The sequence below is a fragment of the Salmo salar genome, chromosome 18, assembly GCF_965601325.2.
Source record: "Salmo salar chromosome 18, fSalSal1, whole genome shotgun sequence".
Taxonomy (NCBI): Eukaryota; Metazoa; Chordata; class Actinopteri; order Salmoniformes; family Salmonidae; genus Salmo; species Salmo salar.
The window spans coordinates 90,068,277-90,088,660 of record NC_138308.1 but is presented as its reverse complement, the minus strand read 5'-3'; the positions used below and the strand labels follow the sequence as shown (position 1 = coordinate 90,088,660).

The following is a 20,384-nucleotide window of genomic DNA, read 5'->3' as shown; positions in this document are numbered from 1 at the left end:
TTTCTGTCTCTCTCCTCCCTGATGTAGTGACCACCAGTGTTTCTGTCTCTCTCCTCCCTGATGTAGTGACCACCAGTGTTGACCTGTCTCTCTCCTCCCTGATGTAGTGACCACCAGTGTTTCTGTCTCTCTCCTCCCTGATGTAGTGACCACCAGTGTTGACCTGTCTCTCTCCTCCCTGATGTAGTGACCACCAGTGTTGACCTGTCTCTCTCCTCCCTGATGTAGTGACCACCAGTGTTGACCTGTCTCTCTCCTCCCTGATGTAGTGACCACCAGTGTTTCTGTCTCTCTCCTCCCTGATGTAGTGACCACCAGTGTTTCTGTCTCTCTCCTCCCTGATGTAGTGACCACCAGTGTTTCTGTCCCTCTCCTCCCTGATGTAGTGACCACCAGTGTTTCTGTCTCTCTCCTCCCTGATGTAGTGACCACCAGTGTTTCTGTCCCTCTCCTCCCTGATGTAGTGACCACCAGTGTTGACCTGTCTCTCTCCTCCCTGATGTAGTGACCACCAGTGTTGACCTGTCTCTCTCCTCCCTGATGTAGTGACCACCAGTGTTGACCTGTCTCTCTCCTCCCTGATGTAGTGACCACCAGTGTTTCTGTCTCTCTCCTCCCTGATGTAGTGACCACCAGTGTTTCTGTCTCTCTCCTCCCTGATGTAGTGACCACCAGTGTTTCTGTCCCTCTCCTCCCTGATGTAGTGACCACCAGTGTTTCTGTCCCTCTCCTCCCTGATGTAGTGACCACCAGTGTTTCTGTCCCTCTCCTCCCTGATGTAGTGACCACCAGTGTTTCTGTCCCTCTCCTCCCTGATGTAGTGACCACCAGTGTTGACCTGTCTCTCTCCTCCCTGATGTAGTGACCACCAGTGTTTCTGTCTCTCTCCTCCCTGATGTAGTGACCACCAGTGTTGACCTGTCTCTCTCCTCCCTGATGTAGTGACCACCAGTGTTTCTGTCTCTCTCCTCCCTGATGTAGTGACCACCAGTGTTTCTGTCTCTCTCCTCCCTGATGTAGTGACCACCAGTGTTGACCTGTCTCTCTCCTCCCTGATGTAGTGACCACCAGTGTTTCTGTCTCTCTCCTCCCTGATGTAGTGACCACCAGTGTTGACCTGTCTCTCCTCCCTGATGTAGTGACCACCAGTGTTTCTGTCTCTCTCCTCCCTGATGTAGTGGCCACCAGTGTTTGTCTCTCTCCTCCCTGATGTAGTGACCACCAGTGTTTCTGTCTCTCTCCTCCCTGATGTAGTGACCACCAGTGTTTCTGTCTCTCTCCTCCCTGATGTAGTGACCACCAGTGTTTCTGTCTCTCTCCTCCCTGATGTAGTGACCACCAGTGTTTGTCTCTCTCCTCCCTGATGTAGTGACCACCAGTGTTGACCTGTCTCTCTCCTCCCTGATGTAGTGACCACCAGTGTTGACCTGTCTCTCTCCTCCCTGATGTAGTGACCACCAGTGTTGACCTGTCTCTCTCCTCCCTGATGTAGTGACCACCAGTGTTGACCTGTCTCTCCTCCCTGATGTAGTGACCACCAGTGTTTCTGTCTCTCTCCTCCCTGATGTAGTGACCACCAGTGTTTCTGTCTCTCTCCTCCCTGATGTAGTGACCACCAGTGTTTCTGTCTCTCTCCTCCCTGATGTAGTGACCACCAGTGTTTCTGTCTCTCTCCTCCCTGATGTAGTGACCACCAGTGTTTCTGTCTCTCTCCTCCCTGATGTAGTGACCACCAGTGTTTCTGTCTCTCTCCTCCCTGATGTAGTGACCACCAGTGTTTCTGTCTCTCTCCTCCCTGATGTAGTGACCACCAGTGTTGACCTGTCTCTCTCCTCCCTGATGTAGTGACCACCAGTGTTTCTGTCTCTCTCCTCCCTGATGTAGTGACCACCAGTGTTGACCTGTCTCTCTCCTCCCTGATGTAGTGACCACCAGTGTTTCTGTCTCTCTCCTCCCTGATGTAGTGACCACCAGTGTTTCTGTCTCTCTCCTCCCTGATGTAGTGACCACCAGTGTTGACCTGTCTCTCTCCTCCCTGATGTAGTGACCACCAGTGTTTCTGTCTCTCTCCTCCCTGATGTAGTGACCACCAGTGTTGACCTGTCTCTCCTCCCTGATGTAGTGACCACCAGTGTTTCTGTCTCTCTCCTCCCTGATGTAGTGGCCACCAGTGTTTGTCTCTCTCCTCCCTGATGTAGTGACCACCAGTGTTTGTCTCTCTCCTCCCTGATGTAGTGACCACCAGTGTTTCTGTCTCTCTCCTCCCTGATGTAGTGACCACCAGTGTTTCTGTCTCTCTCCTCCCTGATGTAGTGACCACCAGTGTTTCTGTCTCTCTCCTCCCTGATGTAGTGACCACCAGTGTTTGTCTCTCTCCTCCCTGATGTAGTGACCACCAGTGTTGACCTGTCTCTCTCCTCCCTGATGTAGTGACCACCAGTGTTGACCTGTCTCTCTCCTCCCTGATGTAGTGACCACCAGTGTTGACCTGTCTCTCCTCCCTGATGTAGTGACCACCAGTGTTTCTGTCTCTCTCCTCCCTGATGTAGTGACCACCAGTGTTTCTGTCTCTCTCCTCCCTGATGTAGTGACCACCAGTGTTTCTGTATCTCTCCTCCCTGATGTAGTGACCACCAGTGTTGACCTGTCTCTCTCCTCCCTGATGTAGTGACCACCAGTGTTTCTGTCTCTCTCCTCCCTGATGTAGTGACCACCAGTGTTTCTGTCTCTCTCCTCCCTGATGTAGTGACCACCAGTGTTTCTGTCTCTCTCCTCCCTGATGTAGTGACCACCAGTGTTTCTGTCTCTCTCCTCCCTGATGTAGTGACCACCAGTGTTTCTGTCTCTCTCCTCCCTGATGTAGTGACCACCAGTGTTTCTGTCTCTCTCCTCCCTGATGTAGTGACCACCAGTGTTTCTGTCTCTCTCCTCCCTGATGTAGTGACCACCAGTGTTGACCTGTCTCTCTCCTCCCTGATGTAGTGACCACCAGTGTTTCTGTCTCTCTCCTCCCTGATGTAGTGACCACCAGTGTTTCTGTCTCTCTCCTCCCTGATGTAGTGACCACCAGTGTTGACCTGTCTCTCCTCCCTGATGTAGTGACCACCAGTGTTTCTGTCTCTCTCCTCCCTGATGTAGTGACCACCAGTGTTTCTGTCTCTCTCCTCCCTGATGTAGTGACCACCAGTGTTTCTGTCTCTCTCCTCCCTGATGTAGTGACCACCAGTGTTGACCTGTCTCTCCTCCCTGATGTAGTGACCACCAGTGTTGACCTGTCTCTCCTCCCTGATGTAGTGACCACCAGTGTTTCTGTCTCTCTCCTCCCTGATGTAGTGACCACCAGTGTTTCTGTCTCTCTCCTCCCTGATGTAGTGACCACCAGTGTTTCTGTCTCTCTCCTCCCTGATGTAGTGACCACCAGTGTTGACCTGTCTCTCTCCTCCCTGATGTAGTGACCACCAGTGTTTCTGTCTCTCTCCTCCCTGATGTAGTGACCACCAGTGTTTCTGTCTCTCTCCTCCCTGATGTAGTGACCACCAGTGTTTCTGTCTCTCTCCTCCCTGATGTAGTGACCACCAGTGTTTGTCTCTCTCCTCCCTGATGTAGTGACCACCAGGGTTCATCTGTCCGTATTGCTGAAGCTGTAACTGAAATCCCTCATTTGATCAGGGAAAAAGATTCCCTGTTCTCTCTCTCTCTCTACGTGACACATGTATGCATCACATTGACTAAAGAACTCTCGGGTCGACCAACAGCCTATCGACCAAATAATCGACCAGTTGCCTAAATGGGGTCAGTCCTAATGGCCACCCATTAGTACTTGTCCACCACGACAAGTGAATGTGGATTTTTAGAATTGTATTCTTCCCCCTGCCGTCTCCTCCCCCTCGCTCTCCTAAATCCCTACGTCTTTTGTTCAACAAAGTGGGTACAGACTGCACACACCCACCTGGTAACTTTGGAAACACCAATTCATTCGTCTGGAGCATCTGTCTCATATTAACATGGTTATTGGACAATGGGGCCAGGCTACATTAGGATTTCAGTGTGATATGAAGATGAATATTTAAGCAATAAGGCCAGAGGGGGTGTGGTATAACAGCCATTATAAACTGGGTGGTTCGAGCACTGAATGCTAATTGGCTGACAGCTGTGGTATACCACAGGTATGACAAAACATTTTTACTGGTACCCAGTTTATAATAGCAATAAGGCATCTCTGGGGTTTGTGGTTTATGACCAATATACCACGACTAAGGGCTGTATCCAGGCTATAATCAGCATTGCGCCGTGCTTAAGAACAGCCCTTAGCCGTGGCATATTGGCCATATACCACAACCCCCCCCCGTGGTGCCTTATTGCTATTATAAACTGGTTACCAATGTAATTAGAACAGTAAAAATAAAAATTTTGTCATACCTGTGGTATAACACAGCTTTCAGCCAATCAGCATTCAGGTCTTGAACCACCCGGTTCATAATTAGTAATAAAACATGGGACCACTCTTTCCGAGAGCAGGTTTCTGCTTATACGCAGCAGAGCCAGAAAATGTTTAACAAAACCAATTTCAGATTTCTGTACTCCCCCCCCCAGTCTCTCCCCACCTGTGTGTGGCGTGTGTGTGTGAGAATATGTCTATGCACACGGCTGTATGTGTCTGTGTGGCGTGTGTTTCTGCTGTAATGTAGTGGATATGTGCTGATTTAAAGGGAGTGGAAACACATTTGGATGCCCTTGATCACAGTCAGTTGTCTTAAACGGCGAGAGAGAGAGAGACGAGCGAGGGGAGAGACGAGGGAGAGACGAGGGAGAGAACTGCAGTGTGAGGAGAGACGAGGAGAGAACTGCAGTGTGAGGAGAGACGAGGAGAGAACTGCAGTGTGAGGAGAGACGAGGAGAGAACTGCAGTGTGAGGAGAGACGAGGAGAGACGAGGAGAGAACTGCAGTGTGAGGAGAGACGAGGAGAGACGAGGGAGAGACGAGGGAGAACTGCAGTGTGAGGAGAGACGAGGAGAGACTAGGAGAGAACTGCAGTATGAGGAGAGACGAGGAGAGACGAGGGAGAGACGAGGGAGAACTGCAGTGTGAGGAGAGACGAGGAGAGACGAGGAGAGAACTGCAGTGTGAGGAGAGACAAGGGAGAGACGAGGGAGAGACGGGGAGAGACGAGGGAGAGACGAGGGAGAACTGCAGTGTGAGGAGAGACGAGGAGAGACGAGGGAGAGACGAGGGAGAGACGAGGGAGAACTGCAGTGTGAGGAGAGACGAGGAGAGACGAGGAGAGAACTGCAGTGTGAGGAGAGACAAGGGAGAGACGAGGGAGAGACGGGGAGAGACGAGGGAGAGACGAGGGAGAGACGAGGGAGAACTGCAGTGTGAGGAGAGACGAGGGAGAGACGGGGAGAGACGAGGGAGAACTGCAGTGTGAGGAGAGGCGAGGGAGAGACGAGGAGAGAACTGCAGTGTGAGGAGAGGCGAGGGAGAGACGAGGGAGAACTGCAGTGTGAGGAGAGACGAGGAGAGACGAGGGAGAGACGAGGAGAGAACTGCAGTGTGAGGAGAGGCTGTCTCCATCTGGGGCGTGGTGGTGGTGGTGGATCCCATCTTATCCAGCCTGCAGAAACCCTGACCATGCAGGGCTGAACAATTCCTCTCTTCCCCCTCTCCTCCCTCCCTCCCTCCCTTCCCCATCTTACTGGCCATCAGCCATGTTTGAGAGTGGCTGTGAAAACCCACACGGCAGCTCGACTTATTTGTGTGTGGCTCCCTACACACCATGGAAATCTGTAACACAAACACTCCTAATATCATGGTACAATTCTGGGAGATTTTATAAAGATATTTTAGAACACGGAGGGATTCCAGAACTCCAAAGACATTCTAGAACCCCAGAGATTCTAGAGAGAGTCAGTGAGAGATGGACAATGAGCAATAAAGAGGGCATGAGCGGTGATCTCATCTGTCCTTCTCAGAGTTGACAGACAGCTGCTCTGTGTTCTAGTGTGTGTGTGTGTGTGTGTGTGTGTGTGTTCCAATGCACACAGCGCCATTGTTCCATTCAGCAAGGCTGGTATGACCTTTGCCCTCTGGGTTGCACTGGTCAGTCCCCGTAATGAGGAGCTCCTGGTACCGGCCTGAGCTTAGGGCTCTTACCTCACCACCACACACACACTAGGCTAGGAGAGGGATGGGACTGTGGTGGGGTGAGAGAGACCAAGCAAACAACAGGACAGGAAGGATAGCTAGGCCTCTCAATGGACATGAAGTCAGTGAAGTGAGCCTCCATCAGCGGAAGCATTTCAAGCCTCTAGTAGGAAACGTATACACCCAGTCCATCTAGAAGAGGAGGCCTGTTTAAGACCATTGAGAGATGCAGCCCTCGAGATAACTGACATAACTGCACACTGTAGGTCAGCCACAACGTAGCTAACCTGACCTGGAAGGAGAGATGGAGGGGGAACAGAGTGCTGCCAGCTGTAGGAAGTGAGCAGGTGGAGAGAGGGAGCACTAGGCGCCAGGTGGTCCAGCCAGACAGGGGAAGACAGACTACATCTGGCCCAGCTGCCAGCCTCATTGCTGGGGTCGGCTCTCCTTGCCTCCCCCCTCCCTCCTCCTCGCATATCTATAAAAAGGTACGCTAATCTGCCATATGATCACTACAAAAAAAATAAAAAATAAAAACAGATGTGTACATGTACACAACCTAAAGATGGAGGACAGGAGGGAGATGGAAGAGCAGCACCTTGTATATCCTCTAATCTTCTGCTGCCTGCCTGACACACACGCAATGGTGGGTTTCTCTCTCTGCATGAACAGAGAGAGAAAGAGGGGGGAGAAAGAGAGGGGGGAGGAGGTAGAGATGGCAGAATGTGTATAAATAGCTATATAAAGAGTAGACAGTTACATCGTTTTTTCCTTCTCCCTTTGTCTCCTCCATGACACTCCGTCTTTCCCTGTTTCAGATGACAGTCTCTGGTCACATGGCGACCAAAGCATGATCGTGATCCGAGTTTAGAACCACGTCGGCTTCAAAGGGGATTCTACAATTCCTCCACATCACAATGGGAATTGGAAAGATTCCTTTAGTTCCCAAACCAAAAATTCCACCTCCAGACAGGCTCTAGTCAAATGATTTGCTTAAGTGCATCCTCTATTTTCAGTTCTGATATATCAAAAGGAGGTGTGTGTGTGTGTGTGCACATGGAAACTAGAGCCTGGTCCTACTGAGAAAGAAGCCAAACCATCCTGAACTGCAGCCACTACAGTTCTGTACTGCCTGCCTAACAATTCAACTGAATCACAAGCATTCAAATCCAATGACATCTACGATGTGAGTAAAGCAGACTTGAGTTTAGGCCAAACCAAGAGGAATACCACGCCTGAACTAGGATCAGTTTTCCATTTTAGATCATAGTCAATAGGGTTACATTGCCAGAGCGGACCTGATCCTAGATCAGCACTCCTACTCTGATGTAGAGGTTGATCGATTATGATTTTTCAACGTTGATACCGATACTGATTATTGTTGTTGTTGTAGTAATGATAATTACAACAATACTGAATGAACACTTATTTTAACTTAATATAATACATCAATAAAATATATTTAGTCTCAAATAAATAATGAAACATGTTCAATTTGGTTTAAATAATGCAAAAACAAAGTGTTGGAGAAGAAAGTAAAAGTGCAATATGTGCCATGTAAAAAAGCTAACTTTTAAGTTCCTTGCTCAGAACATGAGAACATATGAAAGCTGGTTGTTCCTTTTAACATGAGTCTTCAATATTCCCAGGTAAGAAGTTTTAGGTTGTAGTTATTATAGGAATTATAGGAGTATTTCTCTCTACACGATTTATATTTCATATACCTTTGACTATTGGATGTTATTATAGGCACTTTAGTATTGCCAGTGTAACAGTATAGCTTCCGTCCCTCTCCTCGCTCCTACCTGGGCTCGAACCAGGAACACATCGACAACAGCCACCCTCGAAGCAGCGTTACCCATGCAGAGCAAGGGGAACAACTACTCCAAGTCTCAGAGCGAGTGACATTTGAAACGCTATTAGCGCGCACCCGCTAACTAGCTAGCCATTTCACATGGGTTACACCAGCCTAATCTCGGGAGTTGATAGGCTTGAAGTCATAAACAGCGCAATGCTTGAAGCATTGCGAAGAGCTGCTGGCAAAACGCACGAAAGTGCTGTTTGAATGAATGCTTACGAGCCTGCTGCTGCCTACCATCGCTCAGTCAGACTGCTCTATCAAATCATAGACTTAATTATAACATAACACAGAAATACGAGCCTTAGGTCATTAATATGGTCGAATACGGAAACTATCATCTCAAAAACAAAACATTTATTCTTTCAGTGAAATACGGAACCGTTCCGTATTTTATCTAACGGGTGGCATCCCTAAGTCTAAATATTCCTGTTACATTGCACAACCTTCAATGTTATGTCATAATTACGTAAGATTCTGGCAAATTAGTTCGCAACGAGCCAGGCAGCCCAAACTGTTGCATATACCCCGACTCTGCATGCAATGAACGCAAGAGAAGTGACACAATTTCACCTGGTTAATATTGCCTGCTAACCTGGATTTCTTTTAGCTAAATATGCAGGTTTAAAAATATATACTTCTGTGTATTGATTTTAAGAAAGGCATTGATGTTTATGGTTAGGTACAGTCGTGCAACGATTGTGCTTTTTCCGCAAACGCGCTTTTGTTAAATCATCACCCGTTTGGCAAAGTCGGCTGTCTTTGTTAGGAAGAAATAGTCTTCACATAGTTCGCAACGAGCCAGGCGGCCCAAACTGCTGCATATACCCTGACTCTGTTGCAAGAGAAGTGACACAATTTTCCTAGTTAAAAGAAATTCATGTTAGCAGGCAATATTAACTTAATATGCAGGTTTAAAAATATATACTTGTGTATTGATTTTAAGAAAGGCATTGATGTTTATGGTTAGGTACACGTTGGATCAACGACAGTCCTTTTTCGCGAATGCACATCGCATCGATTATATGCAACGCAGGACAGGCTAGATAAACTAGTAATATCATCAACCATGTGTAGTTAACTAGTGATTATGATTGATTGATTGCTTTTTATAAGGTAAGTTTAATGCTAGCTAGCAACTTAGCTTGGCTTCTTACTGCATTCGCGTAACAGACAGGCTCCTCGTGGAGTGCAATGTAAGACAGGTGGTTAGAGCGTTGGACTAGTTAACCGTAAGGTTGCAAGATTGAATCCCCGAGCTGACAAGTGTGTCGTTCAGCCCCTGAACAACGCAGTTAACCCACCGTTCCTAGGCCGTCATTGAAAATAAGAATGTGTTCTTAACTGACTTGCCTAGTTAAATAAAGGCGTTAAAAAAGAGACAAAAATAAGAAAATATTTTAAAAAATCAAAATAAATTGGCCAAATCGGTGTCCAAAAATACCGATGTCCGATTGTTATGAAAACTTGAAATCGGCCCTAATTAAAATCGGCCATTCCGATTAATCAGTCAACCTCTACTCTGATGCTTAGTGAATATGGGCTCAGCCACCCAGGTTCCTGGCTCACTCTTGGTAGGTAGATTCTCTCTCCAATTCATCCCCTTTCGACTACTGTAGAGTCCTGTAGTTGTCTGCTCCATGGTCGTGTGAATTCCAGAGCTGCAGAGCCAGCCAGGTAGAGTCTTCCATTCTCTCCCTCTGGAGTTGTGTGTGATTCCTACTAGCTAGCCCTCTCCTTCGTTCTCCCTTCAGACAACTTTATCTGTAGTCTGTTCCATGGTGGTGAATCCAGATGAGTAAGACAGAGACAGAACCAGGGGAGGGAAGGTATGTACACAACAAGCCAACAGACATGACCAAAGGACCCAGCTAGCCAGGCTAAAAATACCCTGTAGAGGACAGGAGCGCTAAAATGTTCCACACACACAGAGCTCCCAGAAACACACATACACACCTTTTATTCAGAGTCCACTACACAGAAACTCTTGCAAAGACATGCACACACACACTTGACGACTACAGAGCACTATACTTTTTCCCCCAAACTATTTGAAAGCGTTTTTCCACCGTCTCGAGGGTCCAGCACGAGGCTGCTCACTAAAAGCAGCTGGCTCCGCAGACCGACTGTCAGCTGGCTTGCAGACAGGTTAAGGCGAGGGCTCCGCAGACAGGTTAAGGCGAGGGCTCCGCAGACAGGTTAAGGCGGGGACTCCGCAGACAGGTTAAGGCGGGGACTCCGCAGACAGGTTAAGGCGAGGGCGGGGACTCCGCAGACAGGTTAAGGTGAGGGCGGGGACTCCGCAGACAGGTTAAGGTGAGGGCGGGGACTCCGCAGACAGGTTAAGGTGAGGGCGGGGACTCCGCAGACAGGTTAAGGTGAGGGCGGGGACTCCGCAGACAGGTTAAGGTGAGGGCGGGGACTCCGCAGACAGGTTAAGGTGAGGGCGGGGACTCCGCAGACAGGTTAAGGTGAGGGCGGGGACTCCGCAGACAGGTTAAGGTGAGGGCGGGGACTCCGCAGACAGGTTAAGGTGAGGGCGGGGACTCCGCAGACAGGTTAAGGTGAGGGCGGGGACTCCGCAGACAGGTTTTCTTTGCAATGAATCACAATAGTAATTGTTCACGTATTGCAGCCATTAGAAATCCATCTAGGCTACATGGGAATCAATGTTACCCTCTTCTGTCCTGTAACAAAGTGTCGCAACAGCCACACACACACACTACGACACAACCCGTTTCCTTTGTGGATGATAAACTGTATTAGTAGTGGACTCGAGCTAGCCTGTAGCTGTGTCCAAAACGGCACCCCATTTCCTTTATAGTCCACAGCAAAGAAAAGTAAGGAAAGGATTCCTAGTCAGTTGTCCAACTGAATGCCTTCACCTGAAATGTGGTCTTCCACATTTAACCCAACCCCTCTGAAGTGCAATAGACAAAGACTATGGTGTCATTTGGGACAGTCTCAAGGTTTGAGAAGGGCTGTTCTGGCAGCATATTTTATAAGTTGACTAAAAATGTCTTAAAAAAAAATTAAATAATAAGTCACCTCGCATTGTTAATCTTAAATTAGTGGGTGCACATTTTGAAAAGCAAACAGTATGTGAGAGGTAGGTCTAGACTTTACTCAAGCCTGATGATGACCTAGGCTACAGTGGGCAAACACGGATGTTTTATTTACCCATTGTGGAGCGTCTAAGGTGAATTCCCCTCTCAGAATGGGATGTTCCCCTGAATTAGCCCTACGAACGAGTCAAACCATAACTCAGAGGGGGCAGAATTAGGCTAGGTCCCGTCTGGAACTAACCGCTGTTTCAACCAACCGATGGCTCTGTTCTGTGACTCTTGGCTGCCATGACAACAGCACGAAAGTATTAGGAAAGGATTGGGTTTAAAATGTCACAACTTCCACAAAATAACCATGACAACTAGGCTTCATGCCAGGCAAGGCTGTGTCGGCAGAGTGGCAGACAAAGACACCGGTCTCGGAACAAATTGGTTGATAGCGTCATGGCAACGATCTCCCGTACAACATGGAAATAGCTGAGCAATTAATCTCCCCTATCAGAGGTATGACAAAGACAGATCAATGAGTTAGCCAACTAACTTTGAAAAGCAACACGAAATAACTATTGATTTTCTGGTTCATTTTATTTAAGCTAAACTTAGATATGCGTTTTAGTTTTTTTAATCAATTACACCATGTCCATTTCAAGCTCACCTTTTTATGAAAAAAATTACAAAATAATATTTAGGCGTTAGCTGCTTTGTGTACACCGGGGACCCTGCTTTGTAGTATACCGGGACCCTGCTTTGTAGTATACCGGGGACCCTGCTTTGTAGTATACCGGGGACCCTGCTTTGTAGTATACCGGGGACCCTGCTTTGTAGTATACCGGGGACCCTGCTTTGTAGTATACCGGGGACCCTGCTTTGTAGTATACCGGGGACCCTGCTTTGTAGTATACCGGGGACCCTGCTTTGTAGTATACCGGGACCCTGCTTTGTAGTATACCCATCAGGTATGACCTTTTTCCAATGGGAGTGCACAGTAGGCCAACATCTCGGCATGTTTGCTGCTATATTAGACTACTTCCTGTTTATTTAGGCATATTTGTTTAACTGAACACACATCCGCTGCGTTTTCCCTTTAGCAACAGCTAGGATACGTCATCTCTGCAACCAGAAGCAAATTTCCTGCTACTTGATTTAACATAAAAGCTAACATCCGTCCCGATAGACCAGGCTAAATAAAGCCTGAGAAATCACACAGTACTTCCCAGCTCCAGTTATAACAATTAGTGTAAAGATACAATCAACAGTTTAGCTAACTACTCATTCAAGGATTTGTCTTTATTTTTACTATTTTCTACATTATAGAATAATAGTGAAGATATCAAAACAGTGAAATAAACACATATGGAATCATGTAAAAACACAAATCAAAATACACTGCTCAAAAAAATAAAGGGAACACTTAAACAACACAATGTAACTCCAAGTCAATCACACTTCTGTGAAATCAAACTGTCCACTTAGGAAGCAACACTGATTGACAATACATTTCACATGCTGTTGTGCAAATAGAATAGACTTCAGGTGGAAATTAAAGGCAATTAGCAAGACACCCCCAATAAAGGAGTGGTTCTGCACAGACCACTTCTCAGTTCCTATTCTTCCTGGCTGATGTTTTGGTCACTTTTGAATGCTGGCGGTGCTTTCACTCTAGTGGTAGCATGAGACGGAGTCTACAACCCACACAAGTGGCTCAGGTAGTGCAGCTCATCCAGGATGGCACATCAATGCGAGCTGTGGCAAGAAGGTTTGCTGTGTCTGTCAGCGTAGTGTCCAGAGCATGGAGGCGCTACCAGGAGACAGGCCAGTACATCAGGAGACGTGGAGGAGGCCGTAGGAGGGCAACAACCCAGCAGCAGGACCGCTACCTCCGCCTTTGTGCAAGGAGGAGCACTGCCACAGCCCTGCAAAATGACCTCCAGCAGGCCACAAATGTGCATGTGTCTGCACAAACGGTCAGAAACAGACTCCATGAGGGTGGTATGAGGGCCCGACGTCCACAGGTGGGGGTTGTGCTTACAGCCCAACACCGTGCAGGACGTTTGGCATTTGCCAGAGAACACCAAGATTGGCAAATTCGCCACTGGCGCCCTGTGCACTTCACAGATGAAGCAGGTTCACACTGAGCACATGTGACAGACGTGACAGAGTCTGGAGACGCCATGGAGAACGTTCTGCTGCCTGCAACATCCTCCAGCATGACCGGTTTGGCGGTGGGTCAGTCGGTGTGGGGTGGCATTTCTTTGGGGGGGGCCGCACAGCCCTCCATGTGCTCGCCAAAGGTAGCCTGACTGCCATTAGGTACTGAGATGAGATCCTCAGACCGCTTGTGAGACCATATGCTGGTGCAGTTGGCCCTGGGTTCCTCCTAATGTAAGACAATGCTAGACCTCATGTGGCTGGAGTGTGTCAGCAGTTCCTGCAAGAGGAAGGCATTGATGCTATGGACTGGCCCGCCCGTTCCCCAGACCTGAATCCAATTGAGCACATCTGGGACATCATGTCTCGCTCCATCCAACAACGCCACGTTGCACCACAGACTGTCCAGGAGTTGGCGGATGCTTTAGTCCAGGTGTGGGAGGAGATCCCTCAGGAGACCATCCGCCACCTCATCAGGAGCATGCCCAGGCGTTGTAGGGAGGTCATACAGGCACGTGGAGGCCACACACACTACTGAGCCTCATTTTGACTTGTTTTAAGGACATTACATCAAAGTTGGATCAGCCTGTAGTGTGGTTTTCCACTTTAATTTTGAGTGTGACTCCAAATCCAGACCTCCATGGGTTGATAAATTGGATTTCCATTGATTATTTTTGTGTGATTTTGTTGTCAGCACATTCAACTATGTAAAGAAAAAAGTATTTAATAAGATTATTTCTTTCAGATCCAGGATGTGTTGTTTAAGTGTTCCCTTTATTTTTTTGAGTAGTGTATATTTTATATTTGAAATTCTTCAAAGTAGCCACCCACGGCCCTGATGACAGCTTTGCACACTCTTGGCATTCTCTCAACCAGCTTCATGAGGAATGTTTTGCCAACAGTCTTGAAGGAGTTCCCACAGATGCTGAGCACTTGCAGGCTGCTTTTCCTTCACTCTGCGGTCCAACTCATCCCAAACCATCTCAATTAGGTTGAGGTCGGGAGATTGTGGAGGTCAGGTCATCTGAAGCAGCACTCCGTCACTCTCCTTCTTGGTCAAATAGCCCTTGCACAGCCTGGAGGTGTGTTTTGTGTCATTGTCCTGTTGCAAAATAAAATGAGAGTTCCACTAAGCACAAACCACATGGGATGGCGTATCGCTGCAGAATTCTGTGGTAACCATGCTGGTTAAGTGTGCCTTGAATTCTGAATAAATCACAGACAGTGTCAACAGCAAAACACCATCCCACCCCCTCCTCAATGCTTCACAGTGGGAACCACACATGCAGAGATCATCTATTCACCTACTCTGCATCTCACAAAGACATGGTGGATGGAACCAAAAATTGTAAACATTTGGACTCCTCAGACCAAAAGGACAGATTTCCACCGGTCTAATGTCCATTGCTCGTGTTTGGCCCAAGCAAGTCTCTTCTTCTTATTGGAATCCTTTAGTAGTGGTTTCTTTCCAACAATTCAACCATAAAGGCCTGATTCACGCAGTCTCCTCTGAACAGTTAAGATGTGTCTGTTACTTGAAATGTGTTAAGTATTTACTTGGGCTGCAATTTCTGAGGCAGGTAACTCTAATGAACGTATCCTCTGCAGCAGATGTAACTCTGGATCTTCCTTTCCTGTGGTGGTCCTCATGAGAGCCAGTTTCATCATAGCGATTGATATTTTTTAGGACTGCACTTGAAGAAACGTTCAAAGTTCTTGACATTTTCCAGATTGACTGACCACCATGTCTTAAAGTAATGATGGACTGTTGTTTCTCTTTGCTTATTTGAGCCGTTTTTGCCATAATATGGACTTGGTATTTTACCAAATAGGGCCATCTTCTGTATACTACCCCTACCTTGTCAAAACACAAGTGATTGGTTCAAACGCATTAAGGAGGAACGAAATTCCACAAATTAACAAGGCACACCTGTTAATTGAAATGCATTCCAGGTGACTACCTCATGAAGCTGGTTGAGAGAATTCCAAGTGTGCAAAGCTGTCATCAAGGCAAAGGGTGGCTACTTTGAAGAATCTCAAATATAACATATTTTGATTTGTTTAACACTTTTTCGGTTACTACATGATTCCATGTGTGCTATTTCATAGTTTTGATGTCTTCACTATTATTCTTCAGTGTAGAAAATAGTAAAAATAAAGAAAAACCCTGGAATGTGTAGGTGTCCCCAGACTTTTGACTGGTACTATATTTTTATACATACACTAGCATTCAAAAGTTTGGGGTCACTTTAGAAATGTCCTTGTTTTGAAAAAAAACAACAAAAAAAAAACAATTCTCCATTAAAATAACATAAAATGTATAAAAAATACAATGTAATTATTGTTAATGTTGTAAATGACTATTGTAGCTGGAAACTGCTGATTTTTTAAAACAGAATATCTACATAGGTGTACAGAGGCCCATTATCAGCAACCATCACTCCTGTGTTCCAATGGCACGTTGTTTTAGCTAATTCAAGTTGATCATTTTAAAAGGCTAATTGATCATTAGAAAACCCTTTTGCAATTATGTTAGCACAGCTGAAAAATGTTGTTCTGATTAAAGAAGCAATAAAACTGGCCTTCTTTAGACTAGTTGAGTATCTGAAGCATCAGCATTTGTGGGTTCGATTACAGGCTCAAAATGGCCAGAAACAAAGAACTTTCTTCTGAAACTCATCAGTCTATTCTTGTTCTGAGAAATGAAGGCTATTCCATGCGAGAAATTGCCAAGAAACTGAAGATCTCATACAACGCTGTGTTCTACTCCCTTCACAGAACAGCACAAACTGTCTCTAACCAGAATAGAAAGAGGAGTGGGAGGCCCCCGGTGCACAACTGAGCAAGAGGACAAGTGCATTAGAGTGTCTAGTTTGAGAAACAGACACCTCACAAGTCCTCATTACCAATTGTTATGAAAACTTGAAACCGGCCCTAATTAAAATCGACCATGCCAATTAATCGGTCGACCTCTATTAACCATGTCTACACTGTATTTCTGATCAATTTGATGTTATTTTAAATGGACAATTTTTTTTGCTTTTCTTTCAAAAACAAGGACATTTCTAAGTGACCACAAACTTTTCAACTATATATATATATATATAATATTGTCCAGTTGAAGGCTACGGTATTTATATATATATATATATATATAAATATAAGTCTATAACCATGACAACAGATAAGCCTACTTAAAATGGAGGGAATCAGCGTCATCTCTTAGAGCCTAACCACAAGTAATTGAGGGGGACAGTCCCAATCATAAGACTAATTGGCTTCAAAACACCATTTATTTTCTCCAACGATGCGTGAATGTCAGCCTGGGCTGATAGGAGCTGCTGCCTGCTGCAGTGTGGGGACACCAGTTATGATACAATACCGTGATATGGACACCAGCTATTGGTACTAACTAAGCATTATAACAGTTCCAAATAGATATCCATTGCCTCTTGTATAGCCGTTGCAGAGTAGCTTGGCACTGGGGACACCGATGAGGATACAGCACCCGCAATAATATAACACCATTCAGTGATTCCTCACAAAACCAGGGCAACGCCAAACAAAATACTATGATTTGGGAGATTATCACAAAATGTAACCCATAGAATAATTCTTTAGAGGCATATTTGACACATATATCTAAAAGCATAATTGAGAAATAATTGATCAAAGTTGGCATATTTATGACATTTTGGCCTTAGCCAGGCCTCCTTTAGGACTAAATAAATGTTTTATCCGTCACAACACCATAATGAACTCCTAAGCATTGTAACAGCTGAGTGGTGTAGGGACACCAGTTATGATACAACCCCAGTTATGACAGCACCATAATGAACTCCTAAGCATCGTAACAGCTGAGTAGTGTAGGGACACCAGTTATGACAGCACCATAATGAACTCCTAAGCATTGTAACAGCTGAGTAGTGTAGGGACACCAGTTATGATACAACACCAGTTATGACAGCACCATAATGAACTCCTAAGCATTATAACAGCTGAGTAGTGTAGGGACACCAGTTATGACAGCACCATAATGAACTCCTAAGCATTGTAACAGCTGAGTAGTGTAGGGACACCAGTTATGATACAACACCAGTTATGACAGCACCATAATGAACTCCTAAGCATCGTAACAGCTGAGTAGTGTAGGGACACCAGTTATGACAGCACCATAATGAACTCCTAAGCATTGTAACAGCTGAGTAGTGTAGGGACACCAGTTATGATACAACACCAGTTATGACAGCACCATAATGAACTCCTAAGCATTATAACAGCTGAGTAGTGTAGGGACACCAGTTATGACAGCACCATAATGAACTCCTAAGCATTGTAACAGCTGCAGAGCAGATGCATCTTCCTCTGTTTCATGTATCATCTCCGATCTAGTCTTGACTCATTATCTCCATCAGACAGGGACACTTGACTTTCATCAACGCCGCTTCCTCAATGACCTTCAGTCCCTTCACAGAGACAGTAACCAATAATGGTCACTGGAAAATAAATAGGCATCAAGTTGTCATTTGAACTTTTTTTGTCCAAGCAGAAAATAATTTTTTTTTGCAGCCATAATGTCATACATGTCACAGAAATTCCGTCAGTGAACATAAGAGGGTACAAAGAATAATGGTATGACCATCATACTGCCGTGACCAGGAACGGCAGCATGGTAAGTAAGGCACAATGACGTCAGTCAGCTGGACCTTGGAAAGGACTACACACGATCATCTTATTAATAAATTCATAACCAGTATCTACTGTCACAGACAGAGACTGTAGGGGGACGCAACTTCCACAGAAATTCACTGACAACGTCTGCAAGGCTACTGTCTACAATGTAATTCTAGCTAGGGAAGTGACTACATTGTGATGGAATTCAACACTGTAGCGAGAGTTACAGTACCGGTATGTTTGGTTTTGATCTAAGCACACAGACTCATCCCAAGATGTACTCTTACTCCATAAGGTCCAAGGACTCCATCTAAATGTGAATCGATTCTCAACTGCAATACGGTTGTAGAAACATAAAGCCCTGTACTTTCATATCACATTAAAATCATTTCACAAATGCTAAATATACACTTACTATAGACTGTTTTAACCGGCATCATCACAGTTGCAGCCAACAGGATTTCTCAGTGACAACACATTTCTGCCGGCCTTCTGTTACACACAGGTGTGTGGAGCATGCTAGATATGTAATTAACACAGGTGGTCCCTCAGTCTTCTGTAAAACACGCACTGTAACATGGAGACATGGCAGTGTGGGAACACTAACTCTAAAAAAAAAAAAAAAAAGGGTGTATCAATTCAACCTTTTGGTGCTTCAAAACCATACCGCAATAGATTAGTTTTAATGTTCAGACCAAGCGTCAGGGCTCTTAACAAAACTCCCCGCATACAGAAGACGCCTTCTTCCAATGACTTCTGTGTAATGGAACTGAGTCATGATCAAAGGCTAACACTCAGACAGACAAGAAACATGAGGATTGACAGCAGACAGACAGAAAGGCGTCCGTCCCCCCCCCCCCCCCCCCCCCCCACACACACACAAATACTCACAATCAAGGTGTTTCTTCTTGGGGCCGCTGACTTCGTGCGTCGTGGCCTTGCACACGGCTTTACTGATAGCAGACCCGGTCATGCTGTGCTGTGCCGCTGCGAAGCGATCCGTTATAGACTGTCCTGACATTATGTTTCACTGTTTCGCTACAAAACCCACTATGGATTAGTTAGATGATAAACACACACACACACACACACATACAATGTCCAACGATTGGATATTAGCTGACGTGCGTAACACCAGTGATGGGAAGAGTGTGGAGGTTTCAGGCCACGTCAATCGGTTCCGTTAAAAAAAAAAAAACACACAAAAAAAAGCGGTATGACGTCCTAGGCCAGTACCGTTGAAAAATGTCAGGCTAATTTTAGGTATTTGTTGCAACCTCAAACCTGGGGGTTTCAGCTGGCAGCTAGCTGGCTAAAAATCCGGACACCACAATATGTTATTATGTATTATTGATTAAGAAAATCAATTAACAATTATCTAGGTTAGTTAACTATCATTAACAAGTTATTCTGTATAGTAAAAAAAAAAAACACAAAAAAGTTGACATCTAAAACAAGTAAACTAGCTTGTGTTAGCTAATATTTCCGTTTCTGCATTCGAACCGGGAATGAGTCCCACTATGCAATTTGTAAACAGAAATATCAGCTCGCTGGCTACATATAAACATCGCTAGCTAGCTGGATTACCTACTGTCAATTAACAAGACCAGAGCCGACTGGCGAGATAGCTATGCGCCCCGAATTATGATCACAGTTTAGCCAAGCTAGCTAACAGTTACTAACAAACCTTCACTCAAATAAAATCCCTTTCTTCAGAATTCAACTTCCACTGACGTTTTGTGCGTTTAGGCTACCTCGAACAGACCAGTCCCTTGGTTTCGAGCGAAACATAACGAACGAAAAATGGGCCAAGGTGAAACTGTCAAACTTCCCAACTTGTCTTGAGTTTCAGGCTAGATGTAGACGGATATAAGACAGCAGCCAGTCGGCTAGCCTTCCCAGCTAGCTAGCTAGCTACCTACTGTCCGTTCTGTCTTAACCCTGCTTCCTCCGAGTCTCGTACCAGGAGAGGAACACCTGAATTTAACGTATTTGGTCCGATATATCCATGAATTTGGCAACAAACAAAAAAACTAACTCAGAAACCACTGAGCCTTGACATCCAACTCATATCGTCGTCTTTTTTTTTTATTATTCAAGTTTTTCTTGAATATGTAGGGGCTTGGCTCCACTAGCTGCCTGCCTACTACCGCGGACAAAATGGCAGCGTAGAAATCAGCTGATCTGACAAATAGCTGATTGGATGGGACCTGGACTGGGTCGGAAATTTAAGGTAGAAATGTGACGATGGTCATGGCACGTCTAAGACTAATACAGAAATAAACGTTGTTTTATTTGTTTAAAAAAAAAAAACTCCACAGCCATTTACAATGTTTTTATTCATTGAATAAATTGTTATTCAAGCTCATTTATCCGCTGTAAATGTGATTTTAACAATGTAATATTTACACATTTAAGGTCGTATTAAATTATTTCTCAAACTCGGTGTCCTTGATTGACTCGTGCGCTCCGAGTATGGAACATCGTGTGCCTA

General features: G+C 45.7%; 1 protein-coding gene across 3 annotated transcripts in view; it reads right to left on the bottom strand.

The window, feature by feature from the left end:
* The window catches only part of LOC106578047 (phosphatidylinositol-binding clathrin assembly protein), a 77,013-nt gene extending 56,949 nt beyond the window's left edge, over window positions 1-20,064 (bottom strand). For all 3 annotated transcript variants that reach the window (XM_014156607.3, XM_014156609.3, XM_045701576.2), the window contains exon 1: window positions 18,782-20,064. In XM_014156607.3, coding sequence (XP_014012082.1) covers window positions 18,782-18,911 — 130 coding nt within the window. In that variant the 5' untranslated portion in view covers window positions 18,912-20,064. The remainder of the gene's footprint in view (window positions 1-18,781) is intronic.
* Window positions 20,065-20,384: the final 320 nt, after the last annotated feature.